This window comes from Podarcis bocagei, assembly GCF_964188305.1.
Source record: "Podarcis bocagei genome assembly, chromosome: 16".
In the NCBI taxonomy this organism is placed as follows: Eukaryota; Metazoa; Chordata; class Lepidosauria; order Squamata; family Lacertidae; genus Podarcis; species Podarcis bocagei.
Window position 1 is genome coordinate 29,636,941 of NC_138142.1, and position 26,339 is coordinate 29,663,279.

The 26,339-nt window shown below is 51.0% G+C and overlaps 1 protein-coding gene across 4 annotated transcripts; it reads left to right on the forward strand.

Annotated features, from left to right (window-relative positions):
• The first annotated feature begins 443 nt into the window (after positions 1 to 443).
• AP5B1 (adaptor related protein complex 5 subunit beta 1) lies at positions 444 to 25,896 on the forward strand. 4 transcript variants are annotated; one of them, XM_081174033.1, is made up of 3 exons: positions 444 to 643; positions 21,795 to 21,957; positions 23,201 to 25,896. In XM_081174033.1, exons 1-3 carry the CDS (start codon positions 540 to 542, stop codon positions 25,781 to 25,783), a joined length of 2,850 nt encoding a protein of 949 aa, XP_081030159.1. In that variant the 5' UTR covers positions 444 to 539; the 3' UTR covers positions 25,784 to 25,896. The 4 variants fall into 4 exon arrangements, with proteins under 4 accessions (XP_081030159.1, XP_081030161.1, XP_081030160.1 ...); XM_081174035.1 differs by lacking the exon at positions 444 to 643 and adding an exon at positions 16,225 to 16,243; XM_081174034.1 differs by lacking the exon at positions 444 to 643 and adding an exon at positions 20,009 to 20,115.
• The last annotated feature ends 443 nt before the right edge of the window (positions 25,897 to 26,339 follow it).

Genomic DNA, 26,339 nt, shown 5'->3' on the forward strand with positions numbered 1-26,339 from the left:
GACCCAGGGTCAAAACTAGGCTTTATTCCACCCGGGTCAAAGGCCCAGTTTGACACACACAGACAGACACCCAATGCACACTTTCCTACACACATACACAGGCTGGGAGCCTCAATGGGCAAAAAACCCACGGCAAAAAACTCAGCTAGACCCTTTCCTCCCCCCCCCCCAGCTGATGTACTGGGCAACCTGTGTGTGGTTTTTTTCTTCTCTCTCCCTCTCCCCCCCCCCTTCACTCCCAGCCTCCCCACCCATGGGCGTAGCCAGGATTTGTGGTGGTGGTGGTGGGGGAAGACTTTTGCTAGGGGGGTTAGAACCGACGTGACTGGTCAGTTACTTAAGTATTTCTATTGTTTTACTTGAGGGGGGGAGGCAGCTGCCCCCCTTGGCTACGCCCATGTCCCCACCTGCTCCCGAGGTGCGTGCCTGGATTCTTTGAGGTGAGCGTTTGGGCAAGGTCAGGTCCAGGTGTGCCTCGCTGGCCTCGGAAGAAATGACAGGGCGCTTTTGCAAACAACTGCCTCGCAGCGCCCCGGGGAATGGGGCGGGGTGCGGCGGCGGAGGAGAAGCTGCGCTGTTGTTCCTCTCCAGGTTGCGGCACGGAGGATCCTGCTGGAGGCGGGCGGCGGAGCATATTCCAGCGGTAAGTCAGCTGGGCGGGTGGCGTGAGGTGGAAAATCAGGCCCTTCCTGCGTGGGTTTGCAAGTCCTGGTGCCTTTTCAAATCGTGTTTGCTGTCTCCTGAAGAGCCCTGGGTGTGGACTGCGGGGCCCCAGAAGAGGAGAATCTCCCCGAGGGTTATGGAGATGGTTGTGGCTTTTAAGGAGAGAGAGCTGGTTTTAATTCCCCACCTCTGCTACAGACCTTGGTGTGCAACCTTCGTCAAATCACTGTCACTTTCCTCTACAGTTGTTGTTGTTGAATTTATATACCGCGCTATACCCAGGGGTCTCAGGGCAGTTCACAGAATAAAATCAAAATATACCTAATAAAAATAAAACAACAGCCCTATAGCCCCCCCCCAAACCCCCCACATTTTAAAAGGGTATAAGATGTAAATTGGATTAGCCAAAGGCCTGGTAGAAAAAGGAATGTTTTTGCCTGGTGCCTAAAGGTGTATAATGAGTTCTGTGTGTTTTGTGAATTAGAGTGGGGGGTATGGATGTGTTTTGTTTCCAAGAATTGCATGCCCTCCAACATTTATCCGATGAAAATAGGGACGTCCTATTCCATAATGGAAGACAGGAGTGTCTGGTGTGCTCTGGTCCATGTGGTCACAAAGAGTCAGACACGACTTAACAACTAAAAAACAATTCCATAACGATGATAATAATAATAATTTTATTATTTATACACTGTCCATTAAAAAAAACCCCTTCCCTATACAGGCCTGCCTTCAGGTGTCTTCTAAAGGTGGTAGATTCAGCGGCGTAGCGTGGGTTGTCAGCACCCGGAGCAAGGCAAGTAATTTGCACCCCCTAACCCCTAGCCTGCCACCGCTGCCAGCTTCTTCTTGCTGCTGCCTGGTCTGGTCTGGTGTGGTTCTCTCCCGCGCTCAGCGCTGCGCTGGGCGGCCGCTGCACTGTCCCTCCCCCAGATAGTCCCTTGCTCTCTCTCCGCACCGCACGCCTGGCACCCACCCCCTCCACAGTGGGCGGCGACCCAGCAGCTCGGATCGGATTCGCACAGCCAGCACTGCAGTGAGAGAGAGTGAGTGAGCCAGGTAGGGGCAGAGAGCTGTGAGTGCGAGCGCCCCCCCAGATGTTGCGCCCAGTGCGGCGGGGCCCCCCTGCACCCCCCACACTATACCACTGGGTAGATTTATTTATCACGTTGGCTGGGGGGAGGGGTCGCAAAACTCCATACCCTCCAACATTTCTCCAATGAAAAGAGGAATGTCCTAAGGAAAAGCGGGACATTCTGGGATCAAATCAGAAACAGGGATGGCTTTTCTAAATCAGGGAAAATAGGGACACTTGGCGGGTCTGGGATTGTTGAAGTGGCAAACACAATGAAGGCTGTGAACCATTTTGCAAACGGAAAAAGGAATGGAAGGATTCAGTTAGTATTGTATGGATGAAGGGAGGGGGGTGGAACTGGGCATTTCTGGGGCCTGAGTTTCAGATAATTTGGTTTTCATTTGTGAAAAGGGTGAAGGCTTAATAATGAGATGGGTGAAGTGTTGTCTCCATGCTCGGCTGAACAGCAGTGGTGCGAGGGGCAGTTAGTGCAAATCTGGGCATGGATAGTATGAGCAGTGAAGAAGTGGACATTGCAGACCTGGAGTGGATGAAAATACCTAAGTTGTTGGCATCCATCTGTCTCGAGAGACAATGGAGTGTGCCTCTGGGGGTGAAGTCAAACTACTACATTAGCAGCGCCAAAGTGCCCTCCCAGGGAACAAACCACTTCCACCTGCCTCACTGCTATGGTCCAACGGAAAGCAGAGCAATACATTTGGCTCTGGCTCGACTGCAGGAGCTGCCGAAAGGAGGCATACAATGCACTCCCCAACGTCTCAGGGACTCCACTCTGGATTTGTGTAGGGTTTACTCCTTAGCCCCCATCGTTCTGCCCGGACACTGAGGTCCAGCACCGAGGGCCTTCTGGCGGTTCCCTCGCTGCGAGAAGCCAAGCTACAGGGAACCAGGCAGAGGGCCTTCTCGGTAGTGGCACCCACCCTGTGGAATGTCCTCCCACCAGATGTCAAAGAAAACAACAACTACCAAACAGAAGACATCTGAAGGCAGCCCAGTTTAGGGAAGCTTTTAATGTCTGATGTATTATTGTATTTTAATATTTGGTTGGAAGCCGCCCAGAGTGGCTGGGAAAGCCCAGCCAGATGGGCGGGGTATAAATAAATTATTATTATTATTATTATTATTATTATTATTATTATTATTATTATTATTATTATTATTGGCCTTCTCTTCTGCTGAATATATCCCTCAAGGCAACAGAAGTTTAGGAGCAGAGTTTTCCTTCTCCTAGATGGGCTACATTCCCAGGTGGATGGTCCCCATCTGCCCCTCACTTCCCTCCGCAGCCTGTGCAGAAACCGCCTTCTTGACCATTAGACCCGCTACCATTGGTCTCGTCTGCTCAATCCGCCAGAGCCCGTCCTCGCTCACTGGCGGAATTTCTAACTCACCAAGTGTTTTGAGACCAATAGGCTACCTGGTTTAGCCAGCCAGTCGAAGCAATTTCCCGGGGTGTGGCTGCCATCGCTTGCTGACAGCTTCTAGGAGCCACAGGGGAGAGCTGAGTGCAGGGTGAGGACCAACGGTGGACAAACGACCCCATACGCTCCACAAAAAGAACGCAACTGCATATATTTCTGGTAGCATCTGTCTTCAAATGTACCATCAACCCCCAGTTGCCAGCTCAGAAGCAAAAGGTAACCTGTTTAAAGAAGCAGCGAGTGATCGGGGGACAAGCTGTGACCCTCTTCCAGAGGAGCCCCTTCTCAAAGCAAACCCTTTCATTTCACTCAAAAGGATGGTAGCCAGGCAGCAGGACTCCTGGGTCCTGTTTGTACTTCTGGCAGAGCAGGTGGGGAGCTTGCAGTTGTGGTGCTCAGTGACAGTGGTGGTTGAATGAGGGGAGCGCGTTTTCCAGGGTTCAAGTTCCCAGTTCTTTGAGGGGGGGGGGACAGCAAAGCTGGGGGAGGGTCTCCAATCATTCATTCGTAATGCTATCTGTACGCCACTTTTCCACACACAAAAACACCAGTCATGCTCAAAGCGTGTTACAACAAAGATCTCAGGAACGCATCGGAAAATTTAGCCATGCAAAAAACAGTTTCATAATAAAAACAACACAATAGCAAATACAACGAGGCACCCAAAAAAACATTTCAGCACTGTAAATAGAATATGATTACATTAGCAACATCCAAACACGAAGAGCAAAAATAACAAGGGAGCTTTCACCTTGGTCCTAGAAGCACCTCTCCCATGAGCTGTGGGGGAGGGCAACTTGGTGCCCTAGTACCACGAGGCCCTGGATGTCAAGAGGCTGTGAGGCCTAATGGCTAGAGCCAAGTGCACCTCTTTGTGGCACAAGGACAGGAGTGGGGGAACATGAGAGGAGCTTTGCTGGATCAGGCCAGTGGCCCATCTAGTCCAGGGTCCTAGTGCCAATCTACAGGTGCCTGCAGGTAACACACTTTTCCCACTTGTCATTGTTTTGGGGTCAGATTCAATCACACCCCAGAAAATTCAGGTTGCAGATTTATAGTCCATTACGAGATCTTGGGCAAGAAACCCACTTCTCCAAAAGAGCCAACCTTTTTTGTTGTTGTTTGCAAAAAAGAAAGGAATGGAAAAATGCACAGTAAAGGGATAAGACTTGCTTTGACGCAGCATCTTCTGACTTCCCCACAAATGGATCCAGGTGAATGCTCAGGGAACGGGTCATCTGGACGTGCTCACTGCCTCCATCAGCAAGGGCAAATGGGAGCCACTGCGTCTCGTGGCTGTTGATGGAGGAGGGAAGGGGACACTGCATCCCCCTTGAGCGGTTTTAGGCTTGAGCTGGGATCTTGGCGAACGATCAGCGTTCAGCCTGGACACTGAGCTCCCAGCTCCGAGGGCCTTCTGTTTGGTTCTCTCACTGCGAGAAGTGAAGCTACAAGCCTCTGCCTTTTCGGTAGTGGCACCCACCCTGTGGAACGCCCTCCCATCAGATGTCAAGAAGATAAATAAATGCACAACTTTTAGAAGACATCTGAAGGCAGCCTTGTATAGGGTGGTTTTTAATGTCTGATGTTTTATTATATTTTTATATCTGTTGGAAGCTGCCCAGAGTCAGATGGGCACAGTAAAAACAACAAAACAACAACAACAGTAGTAGTAGTAGTAATCAGGTACGAAGCTTGGGGTTGTATCCCTGAAAAGCTGGCTTTGTCCTGTCACTTCCGGAAGAATAGCTTAGTCGGCAGAACATGAGACTCTTAATCTCAGGGTTGTGGGTTTGAGCCCCACGTTGGGCAAAAGGATTCCTGCATTTCAGGGGGTTGGGCTCTACGGTTCTGTGAAGGCCCTTCCTCAGCAAATGCGTTATCCTTCCTGGTGCCAGGAGAAAGCTCTTTGTAGTGGCTGCCTGCAACAGGTGTGGATGCGGCAACGCTCCTGGAATCCGCTCTGGAATCCAATCTTGCGTTTTCCCCCTCGGGGAAGGGAGCGGGTGCTCAGAAGCAGCTCGCGACTTCATTGCGGTGCCGGCTGGGAGCCTCCCCAGTGGCGTCGGCGTCGTGCGGTTCCTCAGGTTCCTCTGCTTGGGCGAGGACTGGACCGTACGTGATTCACCTGCCACGCAGGGTGGCTGCTGCTACTGCTGCTGCGTCGTCGAGTCCCTTGGCAGGCTCTCCTGCTTGGGGCCCTGCTGATGCCCCACGGGCAAAGCCACAGGAGCTCCCGAGCCAGGTCCCGGGTGCTTAATTGGGGCTGGCTCAGCAGGCACCTGCTCGCTGTGTTCTTCCCTCTGGCACTCCAAACGGCACTTGGAGTGCCAAGGCTCTCGCAAACAAGAAAGGGTGTTTTGGAGTGACGGGAAGCAGCCAGAGACTGGGGGGGGGGGGCACACCAGGGAGCAGCCATCTTTGGACAGTGGCTGTTTACATCCCCTATGGTAAAGCACATTTACCTCTCTCCCTGCCCCCCCCCAATTCATGGCACCTAGCTTACCGCCCGCCAACAGAGCTATAATTCCCAGCAGCCATATGAACCTGCCTAAAGGGCATCTTCACATTGAGGATGGAGCCAGCTTGTTTTCCCCCTGCTCCAGACGCTAGGTTAAAAAAAAGGGGGGAAGGACCCCTGGACGGTTAGGTCCAGTCAAAGGTGACTATGGGTTGCGGCGCTCATCCTGCTTTACAGGCCGAGAGAGCCAGTGTTTGTCCACAGACAGCTTTCTGGGTCATGTGGCCAGCATGACTGAACCACTTCTAGCGCAACGGAACACTGTGACGGAAACCAGAGTGCATGGAAACGCTGTTTACCTTCCCACCGCAGCGTACCTATTTATCTACGTGTGCTGGTGTGCTTTTGAACTGCTAGGTTGGCAGGCGCTGGGACAGAGCAACGGGAGCTCACCCTGTCGCGGGGATTCGAACTGCCGACTTTCTGATCGGCAAGCCCAAGAGGCTCAGTGGTTTAGACCACAGCGCCACCCGCGTGTAGGCAGGGGGAGGAGGGGGGCTGCTGTCCCCCCCTCAAGTAAACAAACAAAAATACTTAACTAAAGGAGACAAGAGGATAATGGCAGGTGGGTGTCTTGCTCCCCCAACATAAATCCTGGCTGCACCCATTCTAGGACCCAATGGATTGTTGTTGTTGTTGTTTTATTTTTACTCTGCCCATCTGGCTGGTTGCCAAGAACCACTGTGGTGACTCTTCCATCTCCATAATCAATGCATGCAGTTCTCTACAGAGGAGATAAGATAGCCATCTTCAAATATCTGAAGGGCTGTCGCAAGGAGGATGGAGCAAGCTTGTTTTCTCCTGCTCTGGAGGGTAGGACTCAAACCAATGTATTCAAGATACAAGAAAGGAGATTCTGACTCAAGATCAGGAAGAACTTTCTGACGGTAAAAGCCGTTCAACATTGGAACGGTCTCCCTCTAAGCTACCGTTCCCAGGTGTTTTTTTTGGGGGGGTGCTGTGTGGTGTGTACGCAGTCCCTAGCCTGGGGACGGGGGACCCATGTCCCCCCAGAAGTTGTTGGCCTCCAGATTCCAGGAAGTATCGCCAGTAGTCAAAGAAGAAGAAACAAGAGCCACAAGTTCTCCATTCATGTTTTTAACGCAGAGTGGTCCAACACGCAGCCCAAGGGCCACATGCGGTCCTCAAGACCTTTTTTGGCAGCCCTCAGTCATATTTGACGCTTGGTGGGGGGAGTGATCATTCCCAGAACAGAGCACAGGGGAGGAGAGGGGGTCATTCCATCTCCAAAGCTGCCGTCCTTGTGGAGATGGAACGGTCATCACATTTGTTGTTGACTGGAGTGCCCCATTGGGCTGAAATCCGATTGCTGCATTAGCAGCACTAAAGGGACTTCTTCGGGGTGCAAGCCTGGGCAAGGGTGTATGGAGGTCCTGTGCTGCCCAGACGACAAGACCCCCTCTTGGCCTTGCTGATGTGGTTCAAAGGAAAGCAGAGCAAGATGTTTGGCGCCAGCTTGACATCAGGAGTTGCCGGAAGGAGGCATACATGGTGCCATCCAACTGTCTCAGGGACTCTGCTCTGGATTTGTGTAGTGTTTACTCTTTAGCCTTTTCTTCTGAAGACATCCTTCAAGGCAGCAGAAGTTTAGGATTAGTTTTCTTTCTCTTAGATGGGCTACCTTCCCATCTGCCCCTCACTTCCTTCTACAGCACATGCACAAACCACCTTCTTCTTTTTTAATAAATTTTTATTGAAAATTTTATTTACAACATAACATAAACCCCACCCCCCAATACAGAAATCCACCCTCATTAAACGTGAACATAACATACAACAAGCATAACATACAACAATACAAACAACCAAATAAAAGACTTCCTTTATCCTGTATCTGGCCTCCTTATTTACTTCTTATAAGCTGTTTCCTTTATGAATAATTATTAAGATTTTTCTAATTATAACTTAAATATCCACAAAGTCTCCTACAGACATTAATCGAAACAAGTCCAGGTATGTATTTTTAGGCACTGTTTTGTGAAGTATTCTCTGCATTTCCCCCATGCTTTTTGAAACTCTTGTCTAGTGTGATCTCTAATTGCCTCTGTTAATCTAGACAGTTCAATATACTCGTAACAGTTTGTCTTGCCATTCCTTTTTTGTTGGCACAGTTTCTTTTTCCCACTTTTTAGCAAACCACCTTCTTGACCCTTGGACCCACTTTTGGTTCCATCTGCTCAATCTGCCGGATCCTGTCTTCGCAGGCAGAGGAAGCCCCTAACTTGCTGGGTGCTTGAGAACCACTGGCTATCCTCACCCGGTTTAGCAGGCCAGTTGAAGCCGTTCCCAGGGTGTTGCCACTGTTGCATACTGTCAGTTTCTAGGAGCCACGAACGAGAGCTGAGTGCAGGATCAGGTCCAACGGTAGATAAGCTACCTCAGAAGGAGCATGGTGTGTCCCCCCCTCCCCAAACACCGCATACACCCCAGTCGTCATATTTCCACCCAAAATGTGCCGTTTGGGGAAAGCGGGGAGAAGACTGGATATGCAGAGTGTAGGTGTTTAATCAGTGCTTAAATGACAGGCAATGTCAGGAACGATGTGTACAGTACACAGATTAGGTGAACTCAATATCCATACTTAAGCGTTTACCTAGCCATATTAAGACTCCTCCTTCTTTTTGGCCAGAACTTTCTCTGCTTCAGGTTACTCTTTGGGTAGGTAACACTTTGTCACCTCCAATTCCTCATTGTTTTTACTCCATAGGCTTGTCTCACGCTCTGCATGTCTTCTTCTGAAGCCAATACAAAACAGTTGCTCTGGGATCCTGCTCAGTCCATGGTGCCATATTTTAATGGATGAAAAAAGGTAAAACGTCTTCTGTTTCCATAGATAGGGAGGCCATGTGTTTCTTTTCAAGCACAATGACGGCCCATCAGTGAAACCAAATACCTATGTTTGCTTCCTTGGAGGTGTGCTGCACTCACAATTTCCCTTTTATTCCCCCCCCCCCGACAAAAACAAGAGACGGAGGGAGATCTTCGACTGGGTGTGAGAGGCAGAGGAGATCTAGTTAGTGAACCAATCCAGAAAATGACTACTAATTTATTTATTCCTTGGGCTTCGCTCACTAAACTCATCCATCTCCTAGTCAGGCCTTTCAGATGGACCAGACCAGGCATAGGCAATCTCAGCCCTCCAGATGTTTTAGGACTACAAGCTAACAGGACCAGTGGTCAGGGATGATGGGAGTTGTAGTCCCAAAACATCTGGAGGGCCGAGTTTGCCTATGCCTGGACCAGACCAACCATAGGCCTGGACTGAGTCAGGGGGTCTCTGCTTTGCCTAGAAAGCGTGGGTTTGAGCGGTTTCCACCTTGCCCCACTCCTTTCCAAGGGAAACCCTTCCATTTTGTGATAGATTGGAACAAATGGGCCCTGAGATCATCCTCTGAGACCCTTCTTTGTGCGCCTCCTCCACAAGAGGTCCAGAAGAAGGTGGCAACATCCTCAGGGAGGTTCGCCTGGTGCCTTCATTATACAGATTTAGGTGCCAGGTGAAAGTGTTCCTCTTCAACCAGGCCTTGGGCTGACTAACATCCTATTGTGTTTGTGGGAGGGAGTGGAGAGGTTATTGGTTCGGTTTGTTCTTGTTCTTATTGTGTATTTTGTTTGTATTATGTGTCTTGTATTTTTATGCTGTGAATAGTCCTGAGATTTCCGGATGAAGGGTGGTATACAAATTTAATAATAATAATAATAATAATAATAATAATAATAATAATAATAACGGCAATCTGGGGAAAACTTGAATCGCCATTTGCTCCGACTGAGTGCTAAAGAGCGGTTTCCCCCAGGGAAAATCAGCGGAACAAGATGAAGTGTTGATAAGCTTTGACGTGGACCATCTAGAAACCCTTTGGGGAAAAAGTTTCATTAGTTAGCAAACTTGATTCTGCAGATGGCACACAATCCTCTGGCACAGGAAACGGAGCAGACCGTTTAGGAGCACTCTGTGAGGAACGTTTTTGCCACTGACATCCAGTGCTTGCCAGGGTATCTTCCAGGAGGAGTTTTTGAAGGGCAAGTGTCATTCGTCTGCCAAAGATAATTCCAAACAGTTCGCTTTGGGAAAGTTTGGGTTGAAATGGCTCCCTGTATACTGCAAAACAGGAGAGCAGTCCCTGCACATCATTATGCTGTTTTCACCCATATGGCTTTGCAAAGCTGGTGCTTCTGCCCTGATGGCCGCTAAAACAAAGCAGCGCAACAGGCTGTACATTGAAATCGACCTAAGATGTGCTCTGTCTTCCATGGTGCCCAGAATCCAAATGAGGCAACAAGCATGAGGCATCAGTCATTCGGTGTAGTTTCCAATTTCCTGTGGATTTTTTTTTTTGGGGGGGGAACATTTTAAGTATTTTGGTTTATCTTTATTATCAAGCTTGAAAATATAATTTATAATTAGAAGTCATTATATTGCCATCCTTTTGAAAATTCAGATAAAATAAGTAGGAGAGCCAGGTTTGGAGCTGGAGGGGGGTGGGCATGTGATTGCTGCATTAGCTAAAAGGGGGCATGGATTTTAAAAGGTTGAGGTGTGTCTATCCACATACCAGGTGGGTCCCTGCGTGCCATGCTGAACACAGCAAGACTCTCTCCATCTGCGATTCCCAGAAACTGGTATTAAGGCGGACTTTGGTAATATGGCGCCCTGAGCCAGGACAAAATTTGGTGTGCAACCCCCCCCCCCGAAATTCTTATTTTCATGCCCTCTTCCCACTCACATTCCGTTCTGCGCATGCTCTGAAGCACACCAGGGCCTACCTTTGAGAAGGTACACATATAAAAACAGACCCTCCAGGTGTCCCTATTTTCCACAGACAGTCCCAGATTTACAGAAGCCGTCCCGTTTTCTGATCTGATCCCAGAATGTCCCACATTTCCTTAGGATGCTCCTATTTTCACTGGAGAAATGCTGGAGGGTACGTAAATACAGTGGTACCTCTGGTTGCGAATGAGATTCGTTCCAGAGGCCTGTTCGCAACATGAAAAGAGCGCTACCTGAAGCACCGTATCTGCACAGGTGTGCGGCGCGATTTGGCACTTGTGCGCATGCACGAAGCACGTTTTAGCACTTCTGCGCATGCGCGAGCGGCGAAACCCGGAAGTAACCCTTTCCAGTACTTCTGGGTTGCCGCAGGACGTAACCTGAAAGAACGTAACATGAAGCAAACGTAAGATGAGGTATGACTGGGATGATGATGATTATTATTATTTTGTGCCCCCTCAGCTCGGCACCCTGTTGCAGGGAATGACCCACACCATCCTAAATTTGGCACTGTTGTTATACGGAGGCACACTGTCTTGGCACAGGTTAGTACGCTCACAGAAGTAGGGAGGTACTGAGGAAGGAGCAGCTATAAAATTCCTGGGGAGCCACATCTCTTAGATCCAGTTGTGGAAACTGGCCTTGCAGCCTAAAGGGACGCTCAGATTTCCAGTTTGCCCATCTGCCCCCGCACCACCGCCACCCCCCAACAACATAGCCTGTCAGCAGGATGCGAGGCTTCCGAAAGACGCTGATCACGCCCAAAGGGACCGGCTGTGGCGCCAGTGTAACAGGTTCCTCCAAATACCGGGAGGAGGGAGGGAAGGAGAAACTAACAGGAATGACGATCAGGCAGAGTGTTACATAGTGGGCATCCTGGAAGGCAGAGAGATTCCTGGGTTGCTAATGTTTTGCTTGCAGGGAGCGGATAAAACAAAAGCTAGTATTCCTTTCCTTGTCCACCTTGCGGGAGAATCCACTTAAATGCTGAGAGAACATGAGGGAAGGAGGGTATTCCTTCTTCTTTTGAAGCAAGGCTCCTGAGTCCAGAGTTTTGTTCCAAGTTTTGTTGTGGAGAGGAAGTAGTGACTAATGGTTAGAAGAGAGAGGAAAATAATGCCTTTGAGGGGGCGGCATGGGCAGGGTTTCAGATTTGTAATCTCTAAGAACGGGATTTATTCTTTCATTTCATGGAAGTTTCGTTGGTTTTCAACATATTGTAAACATAACCAGGGTGGTTCTTAATGCACCCTGCTAGTACAGTGGTACTTCGGGTTAAGAACTTAATTCATTCCGGAGGTCCATTCTTAACCTGAAACTGTTCTTAACCTGAGGTACCACTTTAGCTAATGGGGCCTCCTGCTGCCGCCGCACAATTTCTGTTCTTATCCTGAAGCAAAGTTCTTAACCTGAGGTACTATTTCTGGGTTGGCGGAGTCTGTAACCTGAAGCGTCTGTAACCTGAAGCGTCTGTCACCCGAGGTACCACTCTATATGTTAGGATTTTAAAAGTTACAATATTCAGGGCTTTTTATTTCAGAGGACAGGCAAGCTGTGAAAAAAGGCAAACTCTGTACTAGGGATCATTAGGAAAAGAACTGAAAATAAAACTGGCAACATCATATTGCCGTTATACAAATCTATATGGTGTTACTGCTTTTGGTAACACTGTGAGCAGTTCTGGTCGCCTCACCCGGATATTGTAGAGTTGGGAAAAGTTTGTAAAAGGGCAAACCCAAATGATCAAGGGCACAGAGTGACTCCCCTATGAGGAAAGGGTGCAGCATTTGGGACTTTTCAGTTTAGAGGAAATGTGAGTAACAAGAGACATGATAGAAAGAGGAGACGTGTAAAAAAAAATTTGCAGGGAGAAAGCAGATAGTGAAAGCTTTTCTCTCTCATAACACTAGAACTTATGGACATCCAATGAAGATTCAGGACAGACAAGAGAAAGACTTTCAGACAGCACACTGTTAAGCTATGGAACTCCCTGCCACAGGGGACAGTGATGGCCACCAACTTGGATGGCTTTAAAAGAGGATTGGACAAATTCATGGAGGAGGAGGAGGCTGTCAATGGCTACTAGCAATGATGGCTTTGTTCCGCCTCCACCGTATGCCTCTAAATCAGGGGTCAGTAAACTTACCGTGTCTCAGGCTGGTGTCTCCAGCGCCGATTGTGCGGCAGGCCGGAGGGCGGGGGAGCATGTGCCCATATGCGTGTGCACACGCTATTTCCGGCGCAATTCCAGGTCGGAGGAGCTCCAGAAATAGCTTGTGCGCATGTGCACGGGCCTCCTCCGACCCGGATGTGCACTGGGAAAAAAAGCTTGTGCATGCACAAATAACGCTTGCGCATGCGCGCTATCTATTTCCGGTGCTCCTCTGACCCGGAAGTGGGCAGCCGCACAGTACAGCGCTTGGTAACAGCGGGCAGCGGCAGCAGGTGGCGGGTTGTCACCGCGGACCGGATAAACGAGTCCCTCGGGCCTTATCCACCCCGCGGACCTTAGTTTGTGGACCCCTGCTCTAGTGAGTTGTGGGCAATGGCAAGTGAAGAGCGTTGGGGCTGTGCTCTGGTCCTGCTTCACGTCTTCCCACCACAGACACCTGGTTGGCCACTGAGAACAGGATGCCAGACTAGATGTGCCTGATTCCATAGGGCTTTTCATACATGCCATCAGTATTGATGGTGTTTTCCAGAATGCGCTTACCATCTAAAATGGGCACCAATGACAGAGTAACCTCTTTAGTCTGCTAAAGTTGAAGCAGGTTTGTGTGTGTGTGTGTGTGTGTGTGTGTGTGTGTGTGAGAGAGAGAGAGAGAGAGAGAGAGAGAATGGGACTTCTAAACATCCCAACTTAGGGGAGCTGCCTTCAAAATCAGCAGCTTATTTTGAAGAGTGGGGTAGGCAGTTAATCCCCCTCCACAAAGGGGTGGGTTTGAGGATCCGGTTTCATATGTGTGCCCCCCAATTCCCACCCTCCCCTGCCCTGCCCTGTATTTTGCCCGACCAAATGTGTCAACGCTACACAACCCCAGATCTCATGGTCATCTGAGGTATTCAGAGAGGGCCCCGTTTGAAGGCAGTGGGGCTGGTGGGGGCAGGGGGAGAGAGTTGGAGCTAGGATTTCTGGGACGCTGCCTTGCCCACAAGTCTGATCTCCAGAGGGAGGCAAGCTTTGGGTGCCCCAGCCTAGCCAGCGCAACTTCTGAATGGGGTGTGTGTTTGCCAACCTGCCCATTAGCTAACTGGGAGTGCTTTCTTTGAACTGCCTTCCAGCCCAGCGCTCAAAGGGCTGCGGGGCTTAAGCTGCAGAGGCCACAAAGAGCACGTGCCCCACAGTTATCACGTCCCAGTTAATATTAATTTAATAACAGCCCGCCGTGCTTTTTAAAATGTTGGCTCTGCTGCTGCTTTCATCTCCACCGTGCAGGCCTTGCCTCACCCGCATTCACTAGTGAAACCACCCGCCCCCTCCTTGGGGACAGGAGGAGTATCATTAACTTCATCCCGCAGAAGGGAAACTGAGGCAGGAGGAGGATTGCCGTTTGCAAAACGGGGTCAGAGGGAAGGAGTCAAGAATGTCATGATTGTCAGGCTTTCTTTCTTTCTTTCTTTGCATAATTTAGACAATAAAATCAAAATATGGGGAGGGAATAAGAGAGAGAACAACAACAACAAAAAAGATTCTCAGACTTGTTATTAAAATAGCTAGTGAGGCAAATCTGCTGGATTTTGCATTGTTTTTGCACGAATAAATGTAATTGGCCCTTGCCAGATGTGCTGAGGAACAGGATGCTATGGAAGGCACCCAAAGTGACAGTCCTAAAATCCTCTCTTAGCCATATGCATCTTAAGGACTAGAAACTCAAGAGAGAAAGTCATGATTGTCATGAAGTGGAATCCAGGGGCCAGGGGTGATTCATGGGCCCTTACAGGTATGAAATCCCTTAGGTAAAGGGACCATTAGGTCCAGTCGTGACCGACTCTGGGGTTGCGGCGCTCATCTCGCTTTATTGGCCGAGGGAGCCGGCGTACAGCTTCCGGGTCATGTGGCCAGCATGACTAAGCTGCTTCTGGCGAACCAGAGCAGCACATGGAAACGCCATTTACCTTCCCGCCGGAGCGGTACCTATTAATCTACTTGCACTTTGACATGCTTTCGAACTGCTAGGTTGGCAGGAGCAGGGACCGAGCAACGGGAGCTCACCCTGTCGCGGGGATTCGAACCGCTGACCTTCTGATCGGCAAGTCCTAGGCTCTGTGGTTTAACCCACAGCGCCACCCATGTCCCATGAAATCCTTTAAAATACGACAAAGTGTGGCATGTAAGGCTCTCTGCTGTTTGTTGTGAAGAGAGCATCTCTGAGCATGTGCTGGCTGCTTTTCTGTCACCCCTGGCCAGCATCTACAGTGGGCAGAGCCAAGCGTTTGTCAGGTGTTGTTGAGCACGTCTACGCATGCACCGTGTTGATCCCTGCTGCCGTAATCCCCATCCGAAACTGGGGTATGATCTCCCCTCCAGAACTTGGGTGCAATCGCCAGGCCTAAGTTCTATAAATATATAAAAAGGGAGGTGCTGCCTGGCAATCATGATCTCTCTTGCCTTGGAAACCACAGAGGTGTCTAAAAATAGGCACCCTGTGGAGTAAATGGATAGGAGGAAGGTTTGCTCCTGCCCTCATGTCGCCAGAACTTCGGATGAGCCAATGAAGGACAGACAAAAGGAATCCACCCAGCACATCCCGAAACAGGGGGATTTGTACCCACAAGATACAGACCCTCCAAGTGTCCCTAATTCCCAGGGACAGTCCTTGATTTTCAGAAGCCATCCCAGTTTATGATTTGATCCCGGAATGTCCCGCTTTTCCTTAAAGATGTCCCTATTTTCATTGGAGAAACATTGGAGGGCATGGAGTTATGTGACCACCAAGCCCAGGAGATAACTACAGTGGTACCTCAGGTTAAGTACTTAATTCGTTCCAGAGGTCTGTTCTTAACCTGAAACTGTTCTTAACCTGAAGCACCACTTTAGCTAATGGGGCCTCCTGCTGCTGCTGCTGCTGCGCCGCCGCTGCACAATTTCCGTTCTCATCCTGAAGCAAAGTTCTTAACCCGAGGTAATATTTCTGGGTTAGCGGAGTCTGTAACCTGAAGCATATGTAACCTGAAGCCTATGTAACCCGAGGTACCACTGTAATTTAAACAATCTTTAGAAGACACCTGAAGGCTGCCCCACATAGGAAAGTTTTTTTAAAAAATGTTTCATGTTTTATATGTGTGGGAAGCCACCCAGAGTGGCTTGGGCAACCCAGTCAGATGAACAGGGTATAAATAACAAGAACAAAGCGATGGAACAGGACGGCCCTCTTTTCATTGAACTTTTGGGAGGCTTGATGACCAGCATCCTCCAACAAATTCATGGAGAATGGGTACCAGCCACAACAGCTATGTTCTTCCTACACTGTCAGAGGAAATGTGCCTTCAAATATCAGTTGCTGTTAATTATAAGCTTGCTGTTGCCCTCAGCTCCTGCTTGCGGGATTCCCAGAGGCATCGGTTTGGCCGCTGTCAGAATGGGATGCGGGACTAAGTTTTAAACACCTTCTCTTTACCTCAGGTGTTTTGAGACTGGCCGTGTTTACAGTTATAGTATGGAGCCACCCACGTACATTATTTTCTTTCTTCTTCACCTGCCTAGGGGGAGAAGGGACTTAGAAGGCCTCTTGCCCAACTACCTGGAGCTGGTAAGTAGGTCAGGCTTTTCGCGAGTGCTGCCTGCCAAGTGTGGCATTCCGACTCCGATAGTTAGTAGCTGGTGCAACCTCCTGCTAAATCACTGGGTAGAGGATACAATTTACGCATGCAAATTGCTTCAGTCCCTGGCAGTCCCTTTTCAAGTGTCTGCCTGGAAGTGTCCAGCTGCCTGTCGATTGGGTCTAGCTGCTGTTGGACTGCAAATCCCACCAGCCCTAGTCAGCACAGCCCGATGGTCAGGGATGATGGAAGCTGTAGTTTGGCAACACCCAGAGGACACCACATTGTAGAGTCACAGCAGACAAGACTGGGATAGTGCTTTCAGTATGGGACGCGGGTGGTGCTGTGGTCTAATCCACTGAGCCTCTTGGGCTTGCCAATCAGAAGGTCAGTGGTTCGAATCCCCATGATGGGGTGAGCTCCCATTGCTCTTTCTCAGCTCCTGCCAACCTAGCAGTTGGAAAGCACAGCAGCGCAGGTAGATAAATAGGGACCGCTGTGATGGGAAGGTAAACGGCGTTTCCGTGCACTCTGGTTTCCGTCATGGTGTTCCATTGCTCCAGAAGCAGTTTAGTCATGCTGGCCACATGACCCGGAAAGCTGTCTGTGGACAAACGCTGGCTCCCTCGGCCTGAAAGCAAGATGAGCGCCGCAACCCCATAGTCGCCTTTGACTGGACTTAACCATCCAGGGGTCCTTTACCTTTACCTAGTGCTTTCAGATGGAAACCTAGTATCGCAAACAGGTTGTTCAGATTCAATTCACCTTTTCTGTGCGCACCTTTGGCAAATTAATCTCAGCTTTAAAAGTCTGCACTGGCAGGGAGGTGCTCTCTGAGGTTTCAAGTAAGGACGGTACAGGGAACTGAACCTGGGACCTTTCGGGAGTGGAGTACATGCTCTGCAAGCTATACCCATGGCCCTTCCTAGCTGATCCCGAGACTGGATTTGTTTTGATGCTTCAGAACTGTCGCCTGCTGTTGGAGGTGTTGATCTTGCCCTTGCCTGGGGCTGAATCCTGGAGGCAGGATGGGCAGGTACCGCTTGGGGAACAGGTCCCGGTGCAAGCTGGAAGGCGTGTTAGCTGAAACAGGAATGTGGAAGCCGAGTGGGGGCAGGTGGAGCGGACACCCAGGGAGTTCTGATCCCCAGCCATCAACCTCAGGCAACCTTTCCCATTTTGTAAAGGCAACAGCGCTCTCATTTTTTTATTTTTGCACAGTGAATGCTGTCAGAGCAGAATTTGGAGGCAGGAGCCCAGAGCTTCCTCCCACAAACACCTCACCAGACGGAATATGGGGGACTCCTCCAAACACAGCAGGGCTGGCTTAATATCACACATTAAAAGCCACACAGCTTCCCTGGGAACTGTAGTTTACCCCTCAAAACTACAATTCCCACCACCCTTAACAAACTGCAGTTCCCAGGATTCCTAAGAGGAAGCTTTGTGCTTCAAATACTTGGTGCGAAGTAAAAAAAAAACACCTTTAAACCAACATACTTCAACCTTGGGTCCCCAGCTGTTGGATTACACCTTCCATCGTCCCTGACCATTGGCTAAACTGGCTGGGGACTCGCAGTTGAGCACTGCTTTGTAGAAACCACTGCCCCCTCCAATCTCACACACAGATTAATTTTGAGCCACAGATTTGGTTGCTGTGAGCCTCTAAGCAGCTACAGAGTGCCACTTACTATTGGGGTATCTGCAATTCGTTAGCTAATCCACGCCGCAGACTAGGGGTGGCAACAGGATGTAGCTGATTAAATCAACTAGAATCTGTGCAATTCCTTGGTTGAGGGTGCACTTTCTCAAATGTTCAGCACTCTGCATCTGGTCAAAAGCAGTCCTTTTTGCGCCCTTACAGTGGTACCTCGGGTTACATACGCTTCAGATTACAGACTCCGCTAACCCAGAAATAGTACCTCGGGTTAAGAACTTTGCTTCAGGATGAGAACAGAAATCATGCTCTGGCAGTGTGGCGGTAGCGGGAGGCCCCATTAGCTAAAGTGGTTAAGAACAGTTTCAGGTTAAGAACGGACCTCTGGAACGAATTAAGTACTTAACCTGAGGTACCACTGTAGTTCAGGAGACCCCTGGTGGCAAGAGGGCCAGGTCACAGGGTGTACTGTGTGGGGAGAGGATGAGCCCCAGCAGCTATCTCAAGCAATAACTTGGGCGTGGGGGGCGTGGGGGGTGAGGAGAGAACAAGCTTAGACGCTTGTTCCCCCCAGCCTTGTCCAATGCCTGCTTAAGTTTAGGAAGTGCAAACACCCTACGAACCCCTTTCTCCTGTGAGAAACCTGCCATGGTTTTTAGAAACAGAAACTTTCTAAACTGGAGGCTAGTTTCAGATACAAGAAGGGCAACCCCTCCCCTCCCCAGTTTTGGACCGGGGAGCTAACCTGGGGAGACAGGCTCCTTCTCCTGATAAGATCTCCAGAGCAACTAACGGAGGCGCTGCCGTGGCAGCTACGCCCGGCCATGGGTGCGAAGGGAGGCTGAAGGCAAGAGCAGGCTTGCAGGAGTTTCGTTGAGTAAGGCCTGAGTAACAGTTCATGTAACCGCTCACTTTGCCCCCTCCCAAAAGGTGAGCCAACAGTTTCCAGCAAAAACTGTTTTCTTCCAACAGGCTGCTTGGGCACCGTGAGCCATGCGCCCGAGAGATGCTCCCTGGAGCTGTTGGCACCGTTCCCTTCCCTGACAGCTGAGAAGCTGAAGAAAGGTCTCCTCCCTTTTCTTTATTTTTTCTCGATTGTGCAGTTCCAGATTGCAGGAGAGACCTGTGCTCTGGCCTAGGAAAAGAAAAGGACCATGTTTTTCCTGGGCCCGGCTCAAGATGGCTGCGTTTTTAAAGCAAGAATGGAGAACCTGGGGCCAAATGAAGCCCTGCTAGATCTCAATGTGTGCCTGTATGGAAAGCTATAGCATCTGCATGGCTGAGATGTAGTCTGTTGTAGTCTTGTTACTCGGCCAACATTTGCCTCTGGCACTGCACCCCCCAAGTATGTGGCCCCTGGGAGCTTTCCTATGACGGAATGTGGCCCTCGGGCTGCTAAGGGTTCCCTTTCCCCCTTTTAAAGGCTTGCACTAGGGATAAGGGGACCTGTGGCCCTCCAAATGATTTATAATTCCCACCCTCCCTGACCGCTGGCCACAATGAATGTCTCAGGGACTGCCTTCTCCAGTACAGCCTCGGGTTTTAAGCTCACCTGTTGAGGTCCTGAGCCAAGTTCTAGCCTCTTGTGGGCTGCAGCTGTGACTTACCTTGCAGGTCCTTTTCTTTGGTGGCTCCGGGAGTGATGGAACATGCTCTCCCAGGGACATAGGGAACAGCTGGTCCATCTAGCTCTATGCTGTAGACACTGGCTGGCAGCAGCTCTCTGGAGTTTTCCTAGTCCTACCTGGGGATGCTGAGGATTGAACCAGGGACCTTCTGTGTGCAAGGAAGGGGCTGTGCTTTTGAGCTACCGCCCTTCTGTGCGTGGTCTTTCATGGTCCTGCTTCAAACATAATTAAATAACTAATAATAATAATAATTTTTGAATTGGTCTCAGAGCATGTGCAGAGTGTCTTTCGCCAGCACTCGTCCTCGGCGGGCTTCATAGGGGCGGGATTAGAGGAGAGACCTCCCAGGACAGGCAGCAATGGCTTTCGGAGGAGCCTTTTAAAATAATGAACCCACCGCCGCTTCTTCCAATTGCTCCTCTCCTGCTCTGCTCCGCCGCTGCTCCGCTTCCCTCTAGCGGCGGCCGGCGGGATCGTCGGGAAGGGAAGTCGGAAGCGCCGCTTTGCCCGGGACCGGAGATCAGCTGAGCGGCTGCAATTGCAAAAGCGGAGGTAGAGGAGCGAGCGAGCCCCGCAGGTACGTGTGGGTCGCGACGGGGAAGGTGTTGCATTTGCGTGCAAACGGTTCTTGGGGGTGGGGTGCGTTGTCCCACACTTTCCCTGGCCCCACAGAAGCCCCACCGCCCTGCACCTCCACGAGTCCATGTTGTTTGTAGGTCTCCCTCCAGGCGCACAAACTTTCTGTGGATCCAGACCTAGCCACCCCCCTTCCGTGGGGTGGGGCGGCGCACCATCCTTCCTACAGCACCCTATGGAAGTCACTTTCTCTCCTCTCCTGTGCAAAGGGGTTTTCTCCCAGCCCCACACAATGCGGGCCCCATTTCCTGAAGCGGGGAAGTATGTGACCCCCTAGCTCCCTGGAGGATCTTGGGCCAGTCCTGCTCCCTCGGCCTGGTCTATCACACATACCGGTAGTTGTTGTGAGGCTAAAATGGGGAAGAAGGGAACCGTGCACAAGCAGCTGGAGCTGCTTGGAGGTGGGGTAGAAATGCATGATGGGAGTTGTAGTCCAGCAACATCAAGCGGCCACAGGCTTGCCTGACATATTATTATTACATTTCGTAGAATTGTAGAGTTGGGACCACGTGGGTCATCTAGTCCAGCCCCCTGAAATGCAGGAATCTTTTGTCCAACATCGGACGTGAACCTACGGCCCTGAGATTCACAGTCTCATGCTCTACTGACTGAACTACTCTCACTCCCTGTCTGCCTATGGCCCAAAACTCTATGGGGCAGCCATTGCAATAGCCAAGCATCTATCTTTTTCTTTCTTTCTTTCTTTCTTTCTTTCTTTCTTTCTTTCTTTCTTTCTTTCTTTCTTTCTTTTATAGGGTTTTTTTTTGGGGGGGTTATAAACAAGAATAATGTTATACAAATAAGTATACCAAGTTTTCTCATGTCATTTGTATACTGTATCACAAAAATAGCATAACAAATGTGGAAAAATATCTACAACTTATGTTTCACTATTAGTGGTCAATGCATACGTTCTTGGTTCATGAATTGGCTTAAACAATTAGGAAGAAGAAGGGGGGCTTTGTATTATTAATAAAGATAATTACATTTGTATACTGCCCTTAATCTGCAGTTCTCAGGTTGCTTCACAACATAAAAATGCAACCCCTCCTCCCTCTTCCTTTTCATTCTGCATGGGACACAAAAGTCCTCTGCTGTTTCTCCAAGCAGCTGGTATTTTAGAGGTTGACTGCCCCTGAGGCTGGCAGTTCCACTCATAGACTTGTTCTTCCTGGGCAGAGATTTGCTTTAACAGGACTGCTGCCACAGGAAGCTGCCTTATAGCAAGGCAGGCCAACGGTCCATCCACCTCAGCATCGTCTGCACTGACTGGCAGCGGCTCTCCAGGGTTTCTGGCAGGGAGACTCTCACAGCCTTACCTAGAGACACCAGGAATTGAACCTAGGACATTCTACATTCAAAGCAAGCGTTCTGCCACTGAGCCACATGGGCCTATCCACCCCTAGCAGGACGGTTGCTATTTATGTGGAATCCCGCATCGATGAATTGCTACCAATTTAAGGCCTCTGAAATGCCCTAAATGATGCCCTGTGGGGTGACCAAAGCAGGACGAGGAGGAGGTGGCCCTCCACATCCTTAAGACTAGGGTTGCTACTAAGTGGGATGTGTGAAGGCCCATCATCCATAAGCATGACTAACATTCTCTTTCTTTCCCCCTAGTCTTCTGTCGGCCATGGGGTCCAGGAGCGGGGAAGGCTGGGCCAGCGCAGTTGCTTCTTTCCGCTCGTGCCCCACAGCCTTCCTCTCCCATGGGGCTGGCGACACCTTTGTGGCCGAGCTGTTGCAGGAGCTCCGAGGCGAGAGGCTGGGGGAGCAGATCAAGGTACGTGAGACCCACGGCTTAGAGGGTGTTTGTGGGTGGGGTGAGAACATGCCTCTAACTTTCCCCCAGCGCCCACAAAAGGGTAAGTTGTGAGACTGGCCTTGTCGCTCGTTTGGGAAGACCACCCTGTCAATGAGCCCACTAAAACCACTAGTCTGGAGAGGAGGAAAAGTCTGCAAAGAGTCTCGCTCGCAGGTCCACCAACCCTCCAGTATGGCACCCACAAAAGGTCTTCAAGTAAACATCCCCTCAAAAATCCACAATGCACAAGATTGGGGTGGGCAGCAACACACCATTTTGTGTTCCTGTTTCTTTCCCTGCTCTTTTAGACACGGATGCCATTTGGGATGTGCTGCGTTGCCCGTGGCGGCCATTTTGTCTTAGCCACACATCACACGGCTGCCATTTTGTGATCAGCTTCCTCAGAATTCGGAATGTGCCCACTGGTGTACAAAACCGTGAATCAAACCAATCTGCACATGTACCCCATGTAAATGCAATGTGAACACCAACAGATACTTATAACACAAGGTAAAAAACAAAACAAAGAGGCAAATAAAAAACTCAAACGACCTAAAGAAGTAGGATGGGGGAGGGGAGAAAAAACATTTCAAAAAGCTATAAATATTTGTTTGTTTGTCTCATTGATGGCCCACCTTTCTTCCATGGAGCTGAAGGTGGCATACATAGTTCTCTTCTTTCCATATTTATCCTCACAACAACCCCCCAAGGTAGAACAGTGACTAGCCTAAGCTCACTGAGTGGGGATTTCAACACTGCTCAGTGTTGGACATGCCCTCTCATGTAGGGCCTTCTAAAGACTTTTTTCCTTTTTATATACTTTTTAATTAAATTTTCTGTTTTACAATTTAGAATGCTCATTTAAGCATCCTTAAAATATCAATGACTTCCCTTCTTCTCTTTCTATGGGTCATTTTGCATATCATAAATCCCTGCATATTTTACAAAAACGAAACCATTCAGTATTCCATTATTAAATCCATCAAAACTTATTTACACTGTTGAATTTATCTTAGCGCTGCCAAAGTTTTCAAGTGTACACAATTTTTTTCCATATATTCAATAAACATTTTCCAATCTTCTCTATACATATTTTCTTCTTGTTCTCTTATTCTATATGTTAAGTCTGCAAGCTGTGCATATTCTGTCAGCTTAAGTCTAAAGACTTGTTTTTTCCACCTGGCTTTCCCTGACAGCTTCTTCTTTTCCTCCTTCTGGACAGATCTCTATGTTGACCCTCCTTTTGGAGTACCCCACCCTGTTGTGCCCAGATGCCAAGGCTGGGCAAGAGGTGGCCGCGTCCCTCCTCTCCCTCTTCGGCCAGTTGGGCCCCTCGTCCAAACAGCAGGCGTATCTGCGGTGCCAACTCCTCTATGCCATGGCAACAGTACTGGTGGCCACAGACTCCTTCGCCGAGAGCTGCCAGGCTGCCCATGAATACTTCTCTCTGCTGCTGCAACTGGTGTCCGACCTCAACGACTGCCGTGGGGGAGCCGCGGAGCGCCCCGTGCGAGTTGCGGCTTGTGAGTGCCTGCGGGAGCTTGAGAGCTGCTACCCGGGGCTCCTCTCTCAGCGCCTGGCCGTCCTGCGCTCCCTGCAACACCAGGAGACGTCGCCCGCCCACCAGGGCTACACGCTGCTCTACGGGCTGGCCTTGAGGAACGCCATCTTGCGCTTGGCCAGACGGGGAGGCCTCGGGACTCTGGGGGAGCTCCTGGAGAGCAAAGAGGGACTGGTGTGGGAGGCCACGAGGGAACTGGGGGACCTTTCTGTGGCGACCCTCGAGCAGCTGGCCCTGCTCCCCTCGCCGGGCGATGTCAAGGACCTGAAAGCTGTGGTGTCCTCCCTCCTTGACAGCTCCTACCTCCTGTCCTCTGTGGCCCAGAGCCACCTCCTGTGGCAGCTGGCCCAGGCCGTCAGCGTTGTGCGTACACAGTCTCCCGCCATCTTCAAGGCGCAGCTGGTGCGCCTCTTTGGCACGGCGGGGGTGACGCTCCAGCATGCCGTCTTGCAGCTCAAGGGCCTCTTCACCGACAGCCTCTTCACGGCTGAGGACGAGGCCTTCCTGCTGCGCCGCCTCGTGGGTCTGGCCCAGCACCCGGCCTTGCCCGCCCCGGTGAAGCTCTTCCACTTGGACTGCCTCCTGCACTTCCCTGAAAACCGGCCGCTGGGCTCGGCCACTGAGGACGAGGGCCTGCCGGTCTTGCTCACTCCTCGCACCACGTCCGGCCTGTTCCCCGGACTCTTCCAGGACCAGGGCACGGTTTTGGCCCGGCTGAACCTGCTGTGCCTCGTGTGCGTGGAGAGTGAAGGCCCAACGGCCGAGCGCGCTGTGGGATACCTCCTGGAGCACGTGTTGACCCTTGCGGGGCTGGTGGCCAGGGGAGGAGGACCAGAAGCCACCCGGCTTTTCTTCCGGGCCGCCTTCTTATTCGCCCGCTACTTTGGCTCCCAAGAGCAGCCAATGGCAGAGCTCACCCAGTGCCTCTTGGGCCTGTACCGCCAGAACTGCACCCTGGCGCCGAACCTGATAGATCTTCTGGATGAGGCGTGGAAGTTTCCAGAAGAGGGCGGCTGGGCTAGTGGGCTGGCCCAGGCCTTGCAAGGGCTCGTCGTGGGCATTCCCTTGCAAGAGGAGGACCTGGCTTGGCACCTCAAGGTCTTGGCGCGGCTGGCAAAGGAAAAGGACGTCCCTCAGGGGAGCACCATGCAGTTCCTGAGGCGCCTGGTAGCCTCGGGCCGCCTTGGGGGCTGGCGCTCAGGCCAGGTCCTCCTGAGTGTCTGCCGCAACTTGATGCGGCTGCGCCCGCTGCCTGCCCCAGCCCACTTAGCCGACCTCCTGCAAGCTGTGTCTCTCAGCCACCTGGACGTGGACGTGCGAGACCGGGCTCGGTTCTACTACACTTTGCTGGCCAACCTCTCTGGCGAGAAGCTCGGGGCCGTACTGGCTCCGGGAGGTGCCGTCAAGGCCCGGACGCTCTCCTCCTCCATCGTGGCTGACAGCCAGAGCTTCGTGGCCTCTTTGACCGTGCACCCGGTGCAGCCAGCCCCACTGAGGCTGCGGCGGGTGGGGGCGAGCGGCAACAGGCCTGAGCAGGCCCCTCGCCCTGAGCAAGACGTGGAGGGCTATTGCCAGTGGTTGCTGGAGCCCCGCGCCCCATCGCAGCTCAGCTTGACGTACCAGCTGGTCCACACGGGTCCTTCAAGCCCCCCCTACGACCTCCTGCTCTGCGTGGTCCTTCGCTTCATGTGCTTGGACCGGCATTATGAGCCTGTCCCGGAACTGTGTGTGCCCTGTCTCGCAGCAGCGTGCCCTCCCCGGACGCTGACGCTCACGTTGCAGCCACGTTGCCCCTACCCGACACAACTTGATGTTTTTGCTCTCTACACAACCCAGGAAGGCCTTACGCGCTCCAGCCAGCTGGAGCCGTTGGAGGTAGCCTTTCCCGATCTCTTCATGCCCCTGACGGTGCCTTCCTGGAGTTTAGAAAAGCGCCGCCGTCTCTTTGGCGCCCTCTGGCAACGCCTTCACCCCGACAGCAATGAAGCAGGCGCCGAAAGCCTCACCACCTGGGCTGTGGCACCTCAGTCCCTGCCGTCCCTGGTATGCGATCACTTTTCCCGGTACGTTTTGGCCGAGCAGTCGGGCTCCTACGAAATTGGCATGGCCCTCCCTCCCCAGTCCCACATTCTCCTCCGGGTGCAGAGTGTGGGAGAGGCGGCCTGCGTGGGCATTCGCACAGACAACTGGAGACTGCTGCCCTCGCTGAACAGCTACTTGCAAAGTCTCGTGGAAGCGAATTGAAAGAATGGATTCCGGGGGGCGGGGGGAGGAAGCCCGCGAGGTAACGCGGTCTGGGCTTGTATATCTGTTAAACATTTTGGCATTCCCAAAATAAATGCATATGTATGGCTATATTTTGCAAGTCCGATAGAAAAGGGTGTTGCGATGACCAAGACCCAGCCAGCCTGGGTTTCTCAAAAACAAGTCATGCCAGACAAATCTCATTTCTTTTCTTTTTTTGATAGAGTTACAAGCTTGGTGGATCAGGGGAATGCTATGGACGTAATGTATCTTGATTTCTGATAGCTCAGTCGGTAGAGCATGAGACGATCTGAGGGTTCAGACTGCACATTGGGCAGAAAGATTCCTGCATTGCAGATGGCCCTCATGGTTCCTTTCAACTCTGCAGTTCTATGATCAAAAAAAGGGACGTTGTGTGTATGTGTGTATGTATAGCCACCCCAGCTCCTGCCTGCCCGCGCTACCTCCTGCAAAAAGTCTCAGTATATATCTCCTCAAATAATGGACTGTGCTGGTGAGACGGTGTCCTCTTCCTGTTCAGTTCCTCTTTGCACTG